Here is a 17,495-nt window from a genome sequence, read left to right as displayed (position 1 = left end):
CACAATTCACCTACAATGCTCCTTGACATTTCAGACTCCACCCCGATAGACTCCACATGTCTTCTTTGGCTGCACTGTCAAATTTTGTTAGTGTGCTACTAAGGTCAGCCAGTTGACTGAGGAAAGGAGCAGGAGGTATAAATTCAGCTCTTTGCACTTGTGCGGTACAATAAAGCTGTTTTTTGAGACTGGGCAGCATCACCCCCGAGAAAAGCCAAACAGCTCGCCATGCATCAGTAGCCTTGGAGTTTTCTGACAATGCTAAAGCAGTTCATCTGGAGGTGTTCCGAAACTCTGCTGATCCATAGCGGGAAAACCTCTTTAAGTCTAATGATCATTATGTTTCTTCTTTTTTTTTATTATTCACAATACATGTTTTATTATCACATTTCTTACACATGTATTAGCAGATTTCATACATATTTAATCTTTATAATATTTCTCGCAGGAAGATTTTTATGTATTGTAGTCATAAGAGAAGATGAAAAAATGCCAAAAGTAAATGTGATTGGTTTAAGATGTAACATTTTTTTCTGAGATTAAAGCCGGCCATTGACAGTTCGAGTCATGTATGGGCAGGCTGAATGTACCCAAGTAGATCGATCAATCATCTTGGGTACAACCAGCCTACCAGATTTTACATGCAATTATTGCTAGTGGCTATTATAGCCGTTAGCAATAATCACTGTGTTTTCCTGGCATGGACGGAGTCTCTGCAGGGAGAACACAAAGGCTCAGAATTCCCCCATCAACACTGTAGTTGCAGGACAGAAATCCCTCCGTCTATGGCTGGATTAAATTAGGGCTCTTTCAGATGGGTGAACATACCATGCTTTTAAGTGTATTCAGCTTGTGTTTGAAATCATTTTGGAATCCTTCTGAGTTGCTTCTGATCTCCTTCTGACCTGCTTCTGACTGGCCTTCTAAACTGCTTTTAAATTTCCATTGTTTTCCATTGGTCAGAAACATACACATTTTTGGGGGGAATAAAGAACAGTATTAAAAGGTGTAATATTTACCTATAACTGGAGTTCTGAGGTAGCACAATGTTTTCATGTGTAGCACATGTTCCTTAAAGCACGGAATTCCTTGCTTCGAGTCAGGACACTGTACAGTATAGAGATCATGTGGGTTTTCTCTGGATAATTCTGTTTCCTCTCACACTCCAAACACATGCTTAATTGGCCCTATTATGTGTGTACAAATTGTCTATGCACATATGTTATCACATTCTGCATGCCAGTCCCAAGCTCAGCAATTTAGGATGGTTGAGGAAAAACATGGTGACCAACCTTGTAAAAAATTGCAGAGAAACTCTATGGAAAAAGTCTTTCACGCATATCATGGTACTCAAAGAACTGGCCCATAGAATCACCAAGTACGACTGAATGGATATATACAGTACATGCATACAACTGGTGTTCCACCTTAGGAGAGGCAAGTTTATTCCATGTTGTCAGAGTTTGCTACCCTAGAAACAAACTGTGACTTCACCCTACTTACCATAAACCTATGTTTCTAAAGGGCTCATCTAGGCGAGGGTACCGTCACCCGGCCTTTCGGTGGGATCATTGGAAAGCTAAGGATTCCAGATCTTGTGAGAATGTACTCCTATACAGCGCTGGAGCATCTTCTCGCAAGATTTGGGGTCTTCAATTTCTCAAGAGTTCCACAAGAAGACCTAGTGATGTATGGATTGTCCAAACAAGTGCACTTATAGCAGGGATATAGGGTGGTATTATTTCTTTCTTTATTTATTATTGGAAGGTGGTGGGGGGGATAGTCATTAAGTGAATCTTTCTTTTTAATGGAAAGTGCGCTTTAATGGAAGTTGGTGCATCAGGCTGTAGAAGGCTGACCTGACTGTAGAAGGCTAAGTAATTTTATCTCAACAAGCATGTTAATCACGGAAACACAGATACCACTAATGGAAGTATTTATAAATATAATGCAATAATAAAAATATGGAACACCAAGCAAGCAAAAATATGAAAGTCACATGCAAATTTAGGCATAGAATGTGCCCTTTATAGCCTAACTCCAGCCAATTTTCTTTTCTTTTTTTTTTTTTTTTTAATTGATAGTGTGGGGAATCAATAAAATTTCTCTTGGGTTTTATTTCAGTCTGTAAACCCAATAGAGAGATATTCCCTCACTACCTGTACCTGTGACCATACATATCATCATGGTCCTGGATTCTGGGACACTGTTCACCCCCCCCCCCATCCCAATTGGCTTGCATTTCATTAACCCACTTGCACAAATTACACCCACTCTACAAATTGGCCCTTCTTAGAATTCGTCTTTGAAGGGAATGCTCTTATGTCTACTTACTGGTTGGTCCCACCCAGAGCTGCCCACTAAAGGCCCAGATGCCCAAAATGAATGCCTTTCTAAGCAATAACTTTGATAAGCTTGATGCTGTTATCCCGGGACACAGTTTGGGACACAGCATTGGCAGGACAGAGGGCCAAAATGTTGGACTGTCCAGGCAATGCCAGGATAGTTGTCCTCCATTTATGACACTTGTACATCAAATGGAGAGTGTGCTTGTCACCAGGACATAGAACTACAGATAGAAATAAAAGAACTATCTGATATTCTAACCCTTCCTTGCTCAACTTTTTGTCCCAGTTGATGGGATTTCCCATCCCTTTCCCTAACAGAGACATAGACGACAATAAAAAACCCATTCTATCCAAACAAAAATTAAAAGTTTTGGCTGGAGTTGGAATTTTGCATTACTTTCTAATGATCCAATACAAACACTCAGTTACACAAGCTTACCTGTGCGCTCCGTCCTTGGAGTAGTAGACGGTGTAGGCTTGTATATTCCCTCTCGTGTCCACAGGGGGTCGCCAGCTGAGACGTACAAATCGGCTAGAGACCAAGACAGGGGCCACATCGCGGGGAGCAGAGGGGAGGACACTGGAGCTGGGTACAGCTGCGGGGGAACGGGTGGATTCAGTCAGAGAAGTGGGCAACACAGAGGTCAGGAACGCAGAAGGATAAAATGTGGGGGGAGAAGCTAATTTATTCATAAACACAAAGGGCCAAGCAAATATGGAGCAGGAATAGATATATAAATTAAAGACATATGTAACAATAAGAGCTTCATACTTGTCAATAAAAACAAAAACATTTCTGGAGAAGATCAATAGCATAACATTTTTGCAAGATTTCACAACCTCTGACATTTAGTTTCCCAGTTGTAGTGAAATAATTTTTCCAACTTTTTGTCATATTAATGCTTTGCTTCCTTCAGGCCTAGCCCACTTTTTCAGGGTTGCTTACTGCCTTGGGTGATCTGTGCATGCAAAATGCATCTAGGTATATGGCACATCATGATCTCAAGCTAATTGTGACCAGCAGTCATACATAATGCAGTATAGCAGCCTTTATCAGCCAAGGTTCTCTTGTTCCTCCAGAGGCTCCCTGAGCAATGAGCAAATTCTGACTCTCAGATAAGTAATCATGGATTCCAGCTATTTTTTTTACCTATCATTTATCAACAGTGTAATGAGACCCTTCTCCCACTGACCACCACTAAAATGTGGCCTTCTCTACTGGCTACCAAGGTAAGGGGGCACTTATCCACAGAACACCAAAGGTTGCTAGGGGGTCCCTGAACATTTAACAAGCTTTAGCTATCTGTAAGTGGGGCATTCTTTCTTCAGCATATTGGGACCCTTCCTCCATTGGCTATCAGTAGAAGGTGACTCTTTATCCAGTGACAACCAAGGAAGGGGGTACTTTTACAGTAGTTACCAGCGTAAGTAGGCACTTCTCCATAGACACCAGTAGAAGGTGTCCCTTCTCACAATGACAACCAATATAAATAGTCTTTTTCCACTGGCTACCAATGTAAGGAGGCACTTCTCCACAGACCAGCAGAGGTTGCTTGAGGGTCCCTGAGCAATTAGCAATCTGTACCATCTGTAAGGGCTGCATTCTTTCTACTTCCCACCATTGAAATGGGACCTGCCAACCATTGACCACCAATAGAAGGTGGAACTCCTCTCAGTGGCACCAAATGTAAGGGGGTCTGTCTACACTGGCTATCAATGTAAGAGAGATCTCCACAAACCACCAGCAGTTGCTATGAGTTCCTGAAGCAATAAACCGTTTTTGACTCTTATATAAGTAACCACTGTCAACAATTATCTTTTTACAAAACTAAAGAGGATCTTGTGAGCCACAACGGTCCTGTGCCAAATGTATGCCAATATCCAGCTGCAAGCGCAGATCACGTTTCATATACCGTGCAAACTATGCTGCGCAGCGCATATTTTCTATCAGTGACAATTATCTTTTTGCCAGTCTGTAAGGGGAGCATTCTGCCCACTTACCACCAGTGTAATGGGATCCTTCTCACCAGTGTAATAGGACCCTTCTCGCACTGACCACCAGTGGAAGAGGGCACCTTTCCCACTGATCACCAGTGTAAGGTGTCCTTTACTGACCAGTAATATAAGAACTCATGCACATAAACGCATAAACGTGCTGCATATTTTGTGTCGGGGATGTCCTGGTGCTACATAATGTACAAGCGCAGGTAGTGTATAATTGCTGAAAATAATTTTGTTGTATGTAGCATCATGGGGTTATAAATATGCTAATTACACCACAATCCTTATTCTTTTATTTATTCCTATTTCTCAAAACTCAACTTACTGATCATGCTAACCTCTTATGAGCTGTACCTACAGTAATTATCAGCAGAGGTTCCCTAAGACCCAAAAATGATTTCAAGGGTTCCTCCATGTTAAAAAGTTTGAGAAAGGCTCTAGTAGAGTGTGGCTCACAGAAACTTCCATATAGAATATGCCTTTGTATCATATTGTAGGTGTGTACCAAGGCGCTCAAAGTTAGGCTTCTATGTTGCTGTGAAAACAATAGCTGATCTGAGATCACTTTTCTTTAATTTTTGTATAGCTACTCAACCATGCCAAGAAAAGGAGGAGTCCCATTCTGGGTCAAATCATGTGACCAATGCCTCGACTGAAGATGCTTGGGAGACTGAGGGCAAACCAATGGGTCTGACTGAGCAATGACCCCCATCTTTGGCACCATGTGACCAATAAAGCAGCTTTGTGGATAACTGAACAATCACATTATTAGTTAGAAATTAAGTAAAATGTAAAAGTTGTGACAAAAATATATTTAAGGTAAGTATTTCAGTAATAGCCCAAACATGCATTTTCTGAAAACATCCTATAATTAATTCTATTTTAAACCATTGATGACAGTAAGCTGTCATTACTGACTTGTATTTAGAGGTGCATGTTCCAAAGCTGTCATTCTAACCCCAGTTTCGCTACCTAGCTGATCTGTAACACGCATGCAGGTAGCTTTGGCTTCACTGGCTTAATTCTTGTTCTAGATCAGTGGTCTCCAAAGTGTGGCCTGGGAGACAGATGCGACGCTTTGCTTGCCTTTATCCAGCCCTTTGGGCACTATTCCTCCCACTCATATGTCATGCCCTGTACACACGACCGGTTTTCCCGTCGGAATAAACTCTGAAGGTTTTTCTGACAGAGTTCCGACGGAATTCCGCTCAAGCTGTCTTGAATACACACGGTCACACCAAATTCCGACCGTCCAGAACGCAGTGACTTGTACAACATGTACGACGTGACTAGAAAATGGAAGTTCAATAGCCAGTAGCCAATAGCTTTCGTCTCGTACTTGCTTCAGAGCATGTGTCGTTTTGGATGCATTGGAACAGCATACAGACAAGCGGTTTTCCCGATAGGAATTGTTCCATTGGAAAAATTTAGAACATGTTCTCTTTCTAGGTCATTCAGAATTTTCGACGTAAAAAGTCAGTTGGGCCAACACACGATCTGAATATACGATTAAAAGCTCCCGTCGGACTTTTTCTGTCGGACATTCCGCTCGTGTGTACAGAGGGCATTACACTATTCTGCCAACTGACAACAATGGGGCACCATTTCTCCCATTAACACCATCAATGGGGCACTATTCCTCCCAATGATACCAACAATGGGGCACCGTTCCTCCACCTAATACAATAAACTGGCCCTTGGTTTAGAATGTTTGGTGACTCCTGTTCTTGATAAGTCACTCAACTTTAGGGCTCAATTCCAACAGAATTCCTTCACAATAAGACATAAGGCGGATTGTTTTTTCTATGTGTTGGACAGAGTTGCCCAATGCAGCTCAATGGGGTTACTGTGAACGCTTACTGAAGTGATAAGTCAAAATGACAGCCCTGCAGCAATGCTTCTAGAATTCTTTCTTCAGGGCTTCCCTGTATGTACATGGAGTTTTGTGAAGGGTTTCCTTTAAAATTATTCAGCCCTGATATGCTCCATAAACATTTGCACATTTTTGCATGAGTGTTGTTAAAACCTCTTTGAGGCTGGGTTCACACTAGTTTCCCTACATTCAAATCGCACAGCAGGAGATTGTGACCGGCTCTCTATGGTTCACATATCTCTGCAGCGGCTCCGGTGCGATTTGCACAGGAGCCCTTTGCATCTTTTGGTCCGTTTCAGGTCCTAATTCAGCCAAAAATTCGGGCTGAATTTGGACCTGAAACGGTGAATGGAGCCGCGCCGGACTCCTGCTGTGAGCCGCTGTGTGCTCATTTGTGAACCCAGCCCTTACATAAACTGCCATATAATTTATATTTAGTAGCCGTTATTATTACAGGGTTAGTGTCTAGTGATAAAAAATGTGCTCACCATGCAACTATTTTCAGAGTCATTCTGTTCATTCCACGTTTCCAGATCCAGAATGAGCAGGGAATGGTCCTGCCAGGCTGTCAGCAGCTCAGCTCCAGCGCTGCCACTTAACACCTGTCTCATTCTGCACTGCTACTACTTATCATTTAACAATCCAATGAGGTTATACCATCCCTGATAACGATTCCCCTTTAAAGATAATTACAGCAATAAACACCAGCTAATAACAGCTTTCAGACTCACTTTATTTTTAGAAATAGAAGAGTGACAGAGAAAAAGACCAAGTGGTCCATTAAGTACCTTTTTTTTTATGTATTTATTTATATTTTATATATATATATATATATATATATATATATATATAAATATTTTATTATATCTTTTCATGTGACAACACTGAAGGAATGACACTTTGCTACAATGTAAAGTAGTGAGTGTACAGCTTGTATAACAGTGTAAATTTACTGTCCCCTCAAAATAACTCAACACACAGCCATTAATGTCTAAACCGCTGGCAACAAAATTGAGTACAACCCTAAGTGAAAATGTCCAAATTGGGCCCAAAGTGTCAATATTGTGTGTGGCCACCATTATTTTCCAGCACTGCCTTAATCCTCTTGGGCATGGAGTTCACCAGAGCTTTACAGGTTGCCACAGGAGTCCTCCTCCACTCCTCCATGACGACATCACAGAGCTGGTGGATGTTAGAGACCTTGCGCTCCTCAACCTTCCGTTTGAGGATGCTCAATAGGGTTTAGGTCTGGAGACATGCTTGGCCAGTCCATCACCTTTACCCTCAGCTTCTTTAGCAAGGCAGTAGTTGTCTTGGAGGTGTGTTTGGGGTTGTTATCATGTTGGAATACTGCCCTGCGGCCCAGTCTCAGAAGGGAGGGGATCATGCTCTGCTTCAGTATGTCACAGTACATGTTGGCATTCATGGTTCCCTCAATGATCTGTTGCTTCCCAATTCCGGCAGCACTTATGTAGCCCCAGACTATGACACCTCCACCATCATGCTTGACTGTAGACAAGACACAGTTGTCTTTGTACTCCTCATCTGGTTGCCGCCACACATGCCTGACACCATCTGAACCAAATAAGTTTATCTTGGTCTCATCAGACCACAGGACATGGTTCCAGTAATCCATGTCCTTAGTCTGCTTGTCCTCAGCAAACTGTTTGCAGGCTTACTTGTGCATCATCTTTAGAAGAAGCTTCCTTCTGGGATGACAGCCGTGCAGACCATTTTCATGTAGTGTGTGGCGTATAGTCTGAGCACTGACAGGCTGACCCCCCACCCCTTTGACCTCTGCAGCAATGCTGGCAGCACTCATTATTTCCCAAAGACAACCTCTGGATGTGACGCTGAGCACATGCACTCAACTTCTTTGGTCGACCATGGTGAGGCCTGTTCTGAGTGGAACTTGTCCTGTTATACCGCTGTATGGTCTTGGCCTCCGTGCTGCAGCTGTTTCAGGGTCTTGGCAATCTTCTTATAAGCCTAGGCCATCTTTATGTAAAGCAACAATAATTTTTTCAGATCCTCAGATTTCTTTGCCATGAGGTGCCATGCTGAACTTCCAGTGACCAGTATGAGAGAGTGAGAGCACCAACACCAAATTTACCACACCTGCTCCCCATTCACACCTGAGACCTTATAACACTAACGAGTCACATGACACCAGGGAGGGAAAATGGCTAATTGGGCCCAATTTGGACATTTTCACTTAGGGGTGTACTGACTTTTGTTGCCAGCGGTTTAGACATTAATGGCTGTGTGTTGAGTTATTTTGAGGGGACAGCAAATGTACACTGTTATACAAACTGTACACTCACTTCTTTACATTGTAGAAAAGTGTAATTTCCTTAGTGTTGTCACATGAAAAGATCTAATAAAATATTTACAAAAATGTGAGGGGTGTACTCACTTTTGTGAGATACTGTGTGTATATATATATATATATATATATATATATATATGTATATGTATATATATATATATATATATATATATATATAAAATTTTACCTTCCAAGTATAATTACTCTTTCCCTCTTTCCCTAATGGTACTTTCTAAGATTAGTTCCAAATTTTCCTTTTGTCGCTTTTTATACTGAACATACTGACCTCCTGAATGCTATTCACCCCTTTCATGTATTCCTAGTACAATATTTTTTATTGATGTATTTTCATAAATACAACCACAAAATTCCCACACAGGAGATTTACAGTAAACAGTAAGAACGGTATAGAACCACAGAAAACCATAAGCAGGATGTGCCTACAAGTGCACATTATTAAACAAAAATAGCTACATGTATTTAAAGGTGTAAATTATTTATCTGTAGTAATAATAATAATAATAATCATTTTTTCTGGTTTTAATGGTTTCCTTCATTAAGTATTTAATTTTTTTTTTTAAGAGTATAATTTATATGGAATGGAAAAATTAATTAATTTTTATGTAATTTAATGTGTATGTAATTTACATGCAATGTAATGCATACTGTATGTACCAAAAAATATTTATTTTAAACCCTTTAAGTTCTTTAAAGTGATTGTAAATGATCACCTTGTAAAACAGCCCATTCAGTTTAAAATAGAAATGAAAGGCAAAACATTTTTGCATAGATATAAAAAAAACATTATAAATACCTTTTTCCCCCAATGATCATATTCCCTTTGTCTTCAGCTGCATAAAAGAACTGGGGGAGGAGAAGCAACAGCACACTGAGCTTACCAGTGAATTGCTGTGTGGGGGGGGTAGGCATGTCAGGACAAGTCTGATCATTGGAGGAGAGCAGGCTGAGTCCCCAGCATAGCTAAAGGACTGACCACGCTGTGCTCTCTTGCTTATTGTGGTCAGTTTTTAATAGGAAAGCGAGGGGACTAGCAGGAACACCAGGGATTTCACATGAAGGAAGCAATACAAAGAGACCAGGATGCTTTCTCATACAATAACATGGTACAGCAGCCACATATCAGGAATATGAAGTGTTGGGGTAACAAACGCTTTAAGTTAAAAAAAAAAGAAACATGCTTGCAAATATCCATATTCCGCCTTGGTAGTGTAGGTGACACAAAAATGTCTTTGTATTTCTTAAGGATCAATTTACACAGTTAAAAGCATTGCAACAGTTAGCCACTTGAGTCCCCAGCGCCATTTTTAAAACATTGCAGGGATAGCAGCCATTTGTCCCAGCCCCCTTTAACGTGGCACTTGGTAGGTGTGGCTCCTGTAGACACCCTCTCAGCCGGGGCTAGCACTGGAACTGACAGCTGTCAATGAAAGCCGGCATTCAGCACTTCGCTCAAAAGCTGAAACGACCAACTCGTGGCTTCTACAGATCACTCCATTATATATTTTTTTCCAATTTGTTTACCCTTTATTGCCAGTAAAAACTAACAGATTGCTCCATTCAAAAATATTATTTTTTCCAAAATTTTTACTATTTATTCCCAGTAAAAACTAATGAAATAAACATATGTTTATCTAAATTTGCTACCAAATTAAAACCCCCCCCAAAAAAAAAAAAAACAAAAACAAGTTATATTGCACTAGGGTGGACTAAGATTGCCATAAAGGTATATTTGTGTGGAACAGAAACTTCACAGAAATTAAACATAAAATAAAAAAATTAAAAAAAAAACACTCTGGGGCTAAAGGGGATTTAGGGAGGAAAAGGCCCGAGGACTCAAGTGGTTGAAAGAGAAGCGCGGATCTTCAAAAAAACAGGCAATCATACTCACCAAGTGGATGCAGTATTGCTCCGATGCTGCATCTGTCCCCCCACCGCCCCTAAGACTGATAACCGAGTGATCAAAGGCTGCTGATCGCTCAGCTCTTGGTCTTCAGTGAGCAAAGAGTGGTGGCTGTCAGTCACCGGCTCTCTGCTCTGACCCTCCAGCGCTCATCAGAGCACTGGAGTGGCTGAACCAGCTACCGATCAGGAATCTAGGCAGATCCAGACATTATTGTTGGGATCCCTGCAGGGCCTGGACTGGCTCTGTGACTTCAGCCTATAGCGGCTTTGGCCCGCTGGCAGCTAAATCTGGGTCACAGGAGGGCAGAACTAAGTGCACTTCTGTGACCCACAGGAGAAGTATAGCAAAAATAGCTTAGGCCATACTTCCTTTAAGGTACATTAAAGAGGAAGTAAACCCTGGTGGGTTTTACTTCCTCTTTATTTCCCTGCAAAGGTAAAGCATAATGGGCTAGTATGCATCGCATGCTAGCCCATTATGTGTCACTTACCTGAAACCGAAGCCCACGATGTCACTGCTGTCCCCACTAGCAGCGAGCGTCCATCTTCACCCCTCTTCCTTCCGGGGCCACGAAATCCGGCTCTGTGACTGGCCGGAGTCACGTGACGTCACTCCCGCGCATGCGAGCGGGAGCCACCAGTCACGGCATGACCTCTATTAGAAACGGCATGATGTGCTCTTTCTAAAGTGCACATGCGCCCTAGTCATCGCTGCACGGCTTTTTTGTAAAAATCTCCTAAACCGTTGAGGTTTAGGAGATATTTCAAGCACCTACAGGTAAGCCTTAACATAGGCTTACCTGTAGGTAAAAGTGGTTGTACTTTAAGCAATTTAAGGGCTGGTTGACACCACAAAAACGCACTCCAGAACCATTCTGGATGGGTTTCTGCATGCACGTTTTTAACAAGGTTTTTGGTGCCTTACGGTGCATTTTTATACATTTCTAGATGCATTCCAGAAGCTTTTTTTTGTTTTTTTACTGTACTGGGGTCCAGTGCGTTTTTGATGCGTTTTACTGCTTTCCAGTACAGTCCAGTGCAGGAAAAGTTCAGCATGTTCTACTTTTTTCTCTGGAACTGGAAAGCCCCGGTTCTGACTGCACTGGTGTGTGAACTATGTCATTGGAAACCACGTAACCTACTTTCCATGTATTTTTGATGCATGTGGTCTGAACTGGCCTTTAGGGCCTATTCACAAGGCTGAGCCCCCCTTTACCCCAGGAAAAAAAAAAAATTGACGTCCCGAGTGTCCTTACAGACTAGACCAAAGCCCTCTTTAGACAGCCATTTACATAAAGAGGACTGCCTGCACTGAAATTGGAGATTTCCACAACCATTTGAAAATGAACCATATCATAATTGCAGATTTCCTTTCTACCACGCTTTGACTGAACCAACTCCTGCAATTTCTGCCACTTGTCTCAGGCTGGTTCATTTGCAAAGCTTAATCTAGGAATTAGCAATCATTAAACCTTACCTTGCACGGCCTACACAGGCAAGCCATTACCATGGCGACAGATCACTTATCTGTTGTCATGGAAAAGCACCAACTCAACGATGATGAAAGATTTAGACTGTGTGCTTATTATATTATATTGAGGTTTGGGTGAGGCTCTTGTGGGATACAATATGCCTGTAATTATCCATACACAGCTATGAAACATGGCAAAATTCATAACATCGCTATTTTCCCATTTAAAATGCCATTACCGGGATAAAGCTGTTCGTTATTTATTTATTTTTAAGGTGACAATGGATAAACGAAACAAATCTAATTATCTCTTTAACTTTAATGGAAAAATATGTATCATTTTTAATAGATAGTTTTGAATTGGTATTCATAAAGGCACTTCTGCCTTGCAGCACCGTTGTCCCTGTTTCTTATGCCTCGTACACGCGATCAGATTGTTGGCCAACAAAACCGTGGACTTTTTTCCGAAGGGCGTTGGCCCAAACTTGTCTTGCATACACACGGCCACACAATTGTTGGCCAACAGTTACAAACGTAGTGACATACTACGTGGTTTTTCAGCTCTTTAGCGCCACTTTTGTCCGAAGGCGTGTCTGGATTTTTTCTTGCATACAAATGGTACACAATTGTCGGCCAACAAACACAAACGAAGTGACATACTAGATGTACTATGAGCCGAAAAAAAGAGGAAGTTCAATTGTCAGGCGCCACCTTTTGTGCTCCTTCTGCTTATTTCGTGTTAGTAGAAGTTTGGTGAGTGTTGATTCGCTCTTTTCTTTTCGTGCTTTTCATTTAGCGCTTTTCAGTTCGTTTCTGAACGGCCATTCGTCAACCAGACATGTTGTGGAATCGGAGGAGATAACGTGTTATTTATTATTGGCCTTGGAGTTATTGCTTAGACATTTTTTTTTTGGTTGAATAATGATTTGATTTGGATTATTTTCTATATTTTTGGATGCATAGAATGCACTTTTTGGTTAAGTTCTATTGGCAGATAGCATGTCTAATTTTATTTATTTTCTTTTTTTAATACACAATTGAAACATGTGTAGAATAATTCTTGGCTATGTGTTTTACTTCAAATGAAAGTTTGGGAGTAGGCAGTTTTATTTAAAAAAATACAATATAAAATTGACAAGGGACACCAACATAGTTGTATTTTTGATCTTAAAAACTACGGGATAATGGTGTTGTGGTAACTTGCACCAAAATAAAAACAACAAGCATAATAATATTATTCTTGATATCACTAGAAAAAAAAAAGCCTTCGAAAATCCGTTTGCAATAACTCCATCAGTATCACCAGTAAAGCAGCTTCATTATTATCCCATTAAAAAAGAAGAGAATTGTGGGCTGCATTTCGAGATTTCATAATTTGAAACTTTCAAACTTTGAAAATTTCATGAATGTTAATTCTCCATTACGAACGTTAGTTTACAAGAACGACCGCTTCTGGCTGGTCCTTGCTTCCAAACATGCGTGTTTGTACTTTGGACTTTTATCCCATGGATGACAGACATTTGTCCGCGGAAAATTTTAAAACCTGCTATCCAACATTTGTTCGTGGAAATCGGGACAATTGTCCAATAAAGCATACACACGGTCGGATTTTCCGCCAACAGCCTGTCTTCACACAATTCCCGTCGGAAAATCCAAACGTGTGTACGAGGCTAAATACTATCTGCATGGAGTTGTTATGTTCTGCCGGTGCTTGCGTGGGTTTCCCTTGGTTACTCTGGTTTCCTCCCAGACTCCAAAGACATGCTGGTGGGGTAATTGTCTCCTACTCCAATTGTTAGTAGCATGAGTTTGTAAAACATTATTAGATTTATACCTTTATGCTTATTTTAGTGTTTTAGGTTTAAATAAGTGAAACAGGGGACATTAAAGTGGATGGCACCACTCGCATCTCCTGAAGACAAAAAGGGTTGACAGTGCTCAGGAACTGAGCTGGAATTGATAGGGAATGGCTGCAAGGAACCACATGTATACTCAAAAAAGTTTCTGGCGATTTAGTCCAAGGATTAAAACAGTACAAATCTGAATGCCAACGTTAACACAAGGCTGTAAGGGTAGCTCAGGCACTGATGGATCATTAGGACCGACCGGGACAACCAACCAAGTGATACCGACCATGGAAAGCCGCAAGGACACACCAGCTGCAGTGTCTGGTGTGTAGAGTCGGATCCGCCGGCAAGGGAAGATGCTGTCACTGACACTGGCTATGTGAAAGCAGCTGACTGTGTCCAGAGGAAAGCTCCGTGGTGAGCGTTAAGGGAGGAGGGCATCACTGAAAGCAAGCCGGAACTGAGGTATCAGAGAAGGAACCAGCCGTGCCCAACGTGGAGCAGGGCGTCCCTGTTGCCGTGACTACTGTTTTTGCACGCTTGCGTGCTTCGTCAAGGACTTGACATCATCTTCCCTTGCTGGCGGGTACGGCTCTACACACCAGACACTGCAGCTGATGTGTTCTTCATGGCTTTTCATGGTCGGTGTTCCTTGGTTGGTTGTTCCGGTCGGTCCTAGTGATCCATCAGTGCCTGAGCCAGCCTTACAGCCTTGTGGTAACGTTGTCATTCAGATTTGCATTGTTTTAATCCTTGGAAGAAATCATCAGCAACTTTTTTGAGCATACATGTGGTTCATTGCAGCCATTACCCATCAATTCCAGCCCAGTTCCTGAGCGCTGTCAACCCTTTTTGTCTTCAGCATTGCAGCATCTGATCCTTTGCCATTAGACAGCAGCGCGGTTCAACTGAACATATATTGCATTATGTGGTTTTTCCTGTGATTAGTGCCTGGGACTCAACCCTTCTCACTCACAACCCCTGGAATCCCCTCTGTTACACAAAGATATACTGTGCAGTGTATGTGTTTTTTAAAAATTATGCAGCAAAATACCTTATTTCAGAGCGTTGCTGTGTGCTCACATACTGGATATACACTATACAATCTTCTTTAGATTTTTTCCTTTAGATTTACGAAAATAATATAATATGAGGTCAAACCTAAACACTTTCAATTTGTATGCAATCAGGCAGGCCCTTGCACTACATAGTTGAAGGTAAAATCTAAAGGAAATCGTTACAAAAAAAGTTGTATAGTGTGTATCCAGCTTAAGTGGGACACAGGAACAGGCAGGATCAACCAGATATTTTACAGCATAGAGAGGGACAAATCACACTGCACAAGCACTATGCTGTATATCCTACTTTAAAGGAACAGGATTTTTTTTTTTTTTAGAGTTACAACTACTTTAAGGTTCCAAAAAAATGGCACTGATAAGGAGAACTCTTACCCGCTAATGTTAGATTCTTTATATAATAACAGCTTTGTCTGCTAGAATGACTTTGCAGAAATATGTTATTAGCACAAGTTGTTGTTCCTCATCCTTGAAATGTCCGTCCATGGACAAAAGCACAAGGTACACTTTTGAAATGATAGAACAAAGAACACACTAGCATTTTTCATTCTACAAAACAATCGCTCTATGCCATTTGCTGAGTGCTCTGATTGGGAGTCAGTCAGCTGCTGTTTTACCAAACGGCCGGCTTCTGTAGAACAGACTGACATACACATGGGCCGAATGTCGGACGTTTTTTTTTTTTTTAACCAGTACTGGAACAATGGTGTTCTGACACTTCAGTAAACTTCACTAACGCAATGGCGCACTGATAACTGAGATACTAGAACAATGGCATGCTGCTGACTTGCATGTAACAATTTGTTGAGTGACCAGACATTCTTTCCAATTTTTACTACAAATCTGACTCATGTTCTAATCCAGTGTTTCTCAACCTTTTTTTCAAAAAAACACTCCTAAGGCTACATCCATATAAAGTTAACTTGGGGGGAGGGGGGGAGTAAGAGCCAAAAGGCCCTAGTTCGGACTTTACAGGTAAAATGGACAAGAGTATAGTAAATTTTATACTTTATTGACAATGAATCATAACAAACAGGTGAAGTAGAAAAATAATTAAAAACATACAATACACATATGATGGTCATAAGTGTCTAGTGTAAACAAAGGGTTAACACCAAATGGATGGCAGTGAGCCCCTGTGCATCAACGAGTTTCACTATTTTGCTTAGTCAGCACACACTTTGGGGAAAGGAACAGGTCCCACTTGTGAGCATAAGATTATCTCCATATGGAGATCTCCCGGATGATCAACAGAGAATCACCTGTTTGTTGTGATTCATTGTCAATAAAGTATCAATTTTACTATACCCTTGTCCATTTTGCCTGTAAAGTCCGAACTAGCGCCTTTTAGCTCTTTTTCCCTTTTTTCCCCCTAGACCTTTTTTCGGTCAAGGAACCCTTTAAAATTGTGGAGAGACTATTCTAATAGCTTTACACAATGCAGCATCATCCACACGTAGAGCACCCTGCCATATTTTATTCTTCCAAAGCAAATACACTTTTTGCACACCAGTATTCCAATGTTTCTCTTCTCCCTCAATCTCTCTCCATCAGTCAGCTAATGTTACCCCAGTGCTGAGGGAGAGGGGAACAGGAGGGTCAAACAAGTATGTTGTGGAGGCAACAGACATCCTCCTTATTAACTGAGGTCATTGGTTGTTAGGATGCCAGTGTCTAGAGAGTTGTAATGGTGCACAATGAAAACTTGTGGCTTTGTGTAACTAAAAGGCAGGCTTGATCCACCTGCTGGCTTGTATACAATTTTTGATCAATTTTTAGGTATTTTACCAAAGCACCCCTGAAGAAACCTCAAGGCACTCTAGGGTGCCTGGGCACCCTGGGGAAAAAGGATGTTGTGGAGGCAACAGACATCCTTCACCTCCGATTTAAACCAAAAATGATCGTTTGGCTTTAGATCATCATAATACTTGGGATCTCAAAAAAAGTGCCATGGTATAAATTGGATAACAAGCATAAACTACCTGGACTTCATAAGAGTGTCAAACACTTATGCCCCGTACACACGGTCGGAAATTCCGACCGTGTGTGGGCTCCATCGGACATTTTCCAACGGATTTTCCGACACACAAAGTTTGAGAGCAGGATATAAAATTTTCCGACAACAAAATCCGTTGTCGGAAATTCCGATCGTGTGTACACAAATCCGACGGACAAAGTGCCACGCATGCTCAGAATAAATAAAGAGATGAAAGCTATTGGCCACTGCCCCGTTTATAGTCCCGGCGTACGTGTTTTATGTCACTGCGTTTAGAACGATCGGATTTTCTGACAACTTTGTGTGACCGTGTGTATGCAAGACAAGTTTGAGCCAACATCCGTCGGAAAAAATCCTAGGATTTTGTTGTCGGAATGTCCGAACAAAGTCCGACCGTGTGTACGGGGCATTATAAGATAGCTCCCAATGCACTTGTGCGACAAACGTCAGGAAACATGTACATGGATTTGTCTCATGGAGGCATAGTGGGGGGTGGCACTAAGGCTGGTGTGTCCAGACAGGACACTCCATCCTCAGTGCATGCGCAGCCCCCAAGTCACACAGCATCATTGGTTGTTATGGTGCTGTGTGGCTAACAGCATCCTAGTAACCAATGATCCTGCATGATAAA

The 17,495-nt window shown here is 41.5% G+C and overlaps 1 protein-coding gene across 2 annotated transcripts in view; it reads right to left on the bottom strand.

Annotated features, from left to right (window-relative positions):
* Nucleotides 1-17,495, bottom strand: part of DCC (DCC netrin 1 receptor) — a 980,705-nt gene that overhangs the window by 284,350 nt on the left and 678,860 nt on the right. For both annotated transcript variants that reach the window (XM_073619854.1, XM_073619846.1), the window contains exon 8: nt 2,788-2,944. In XM_073619854.1, the coding sequence (XP_073475955.1) occupies nt 2,788-2,944 (157 nt within the window). The remainder of the gene's footprint in view (nt 1-2,787; nt 2,945-17,495) is intronic.

The sequence above is a fragment of the Aquarana catesbeiana genome, linkage group LG01, assembly GCF_042186555.1.
Source record: "Aquarana catesbeiana isolate 2022-GZ linkage group LG01, ASM4218655v1, whole genome shotgun sequence".
Classification (NCBI taxonomy): Eukaryota; Metazoa; Chordata; class Amphibia; order Anura; family Ranidae; genus Aquarana; species Aquarana catesbeiana.
The sequence above is the reverse complement of the archived record's forward strand: the minus strand, read 5'-3'. Positions and strand labels throughout refer to the sequence as shown.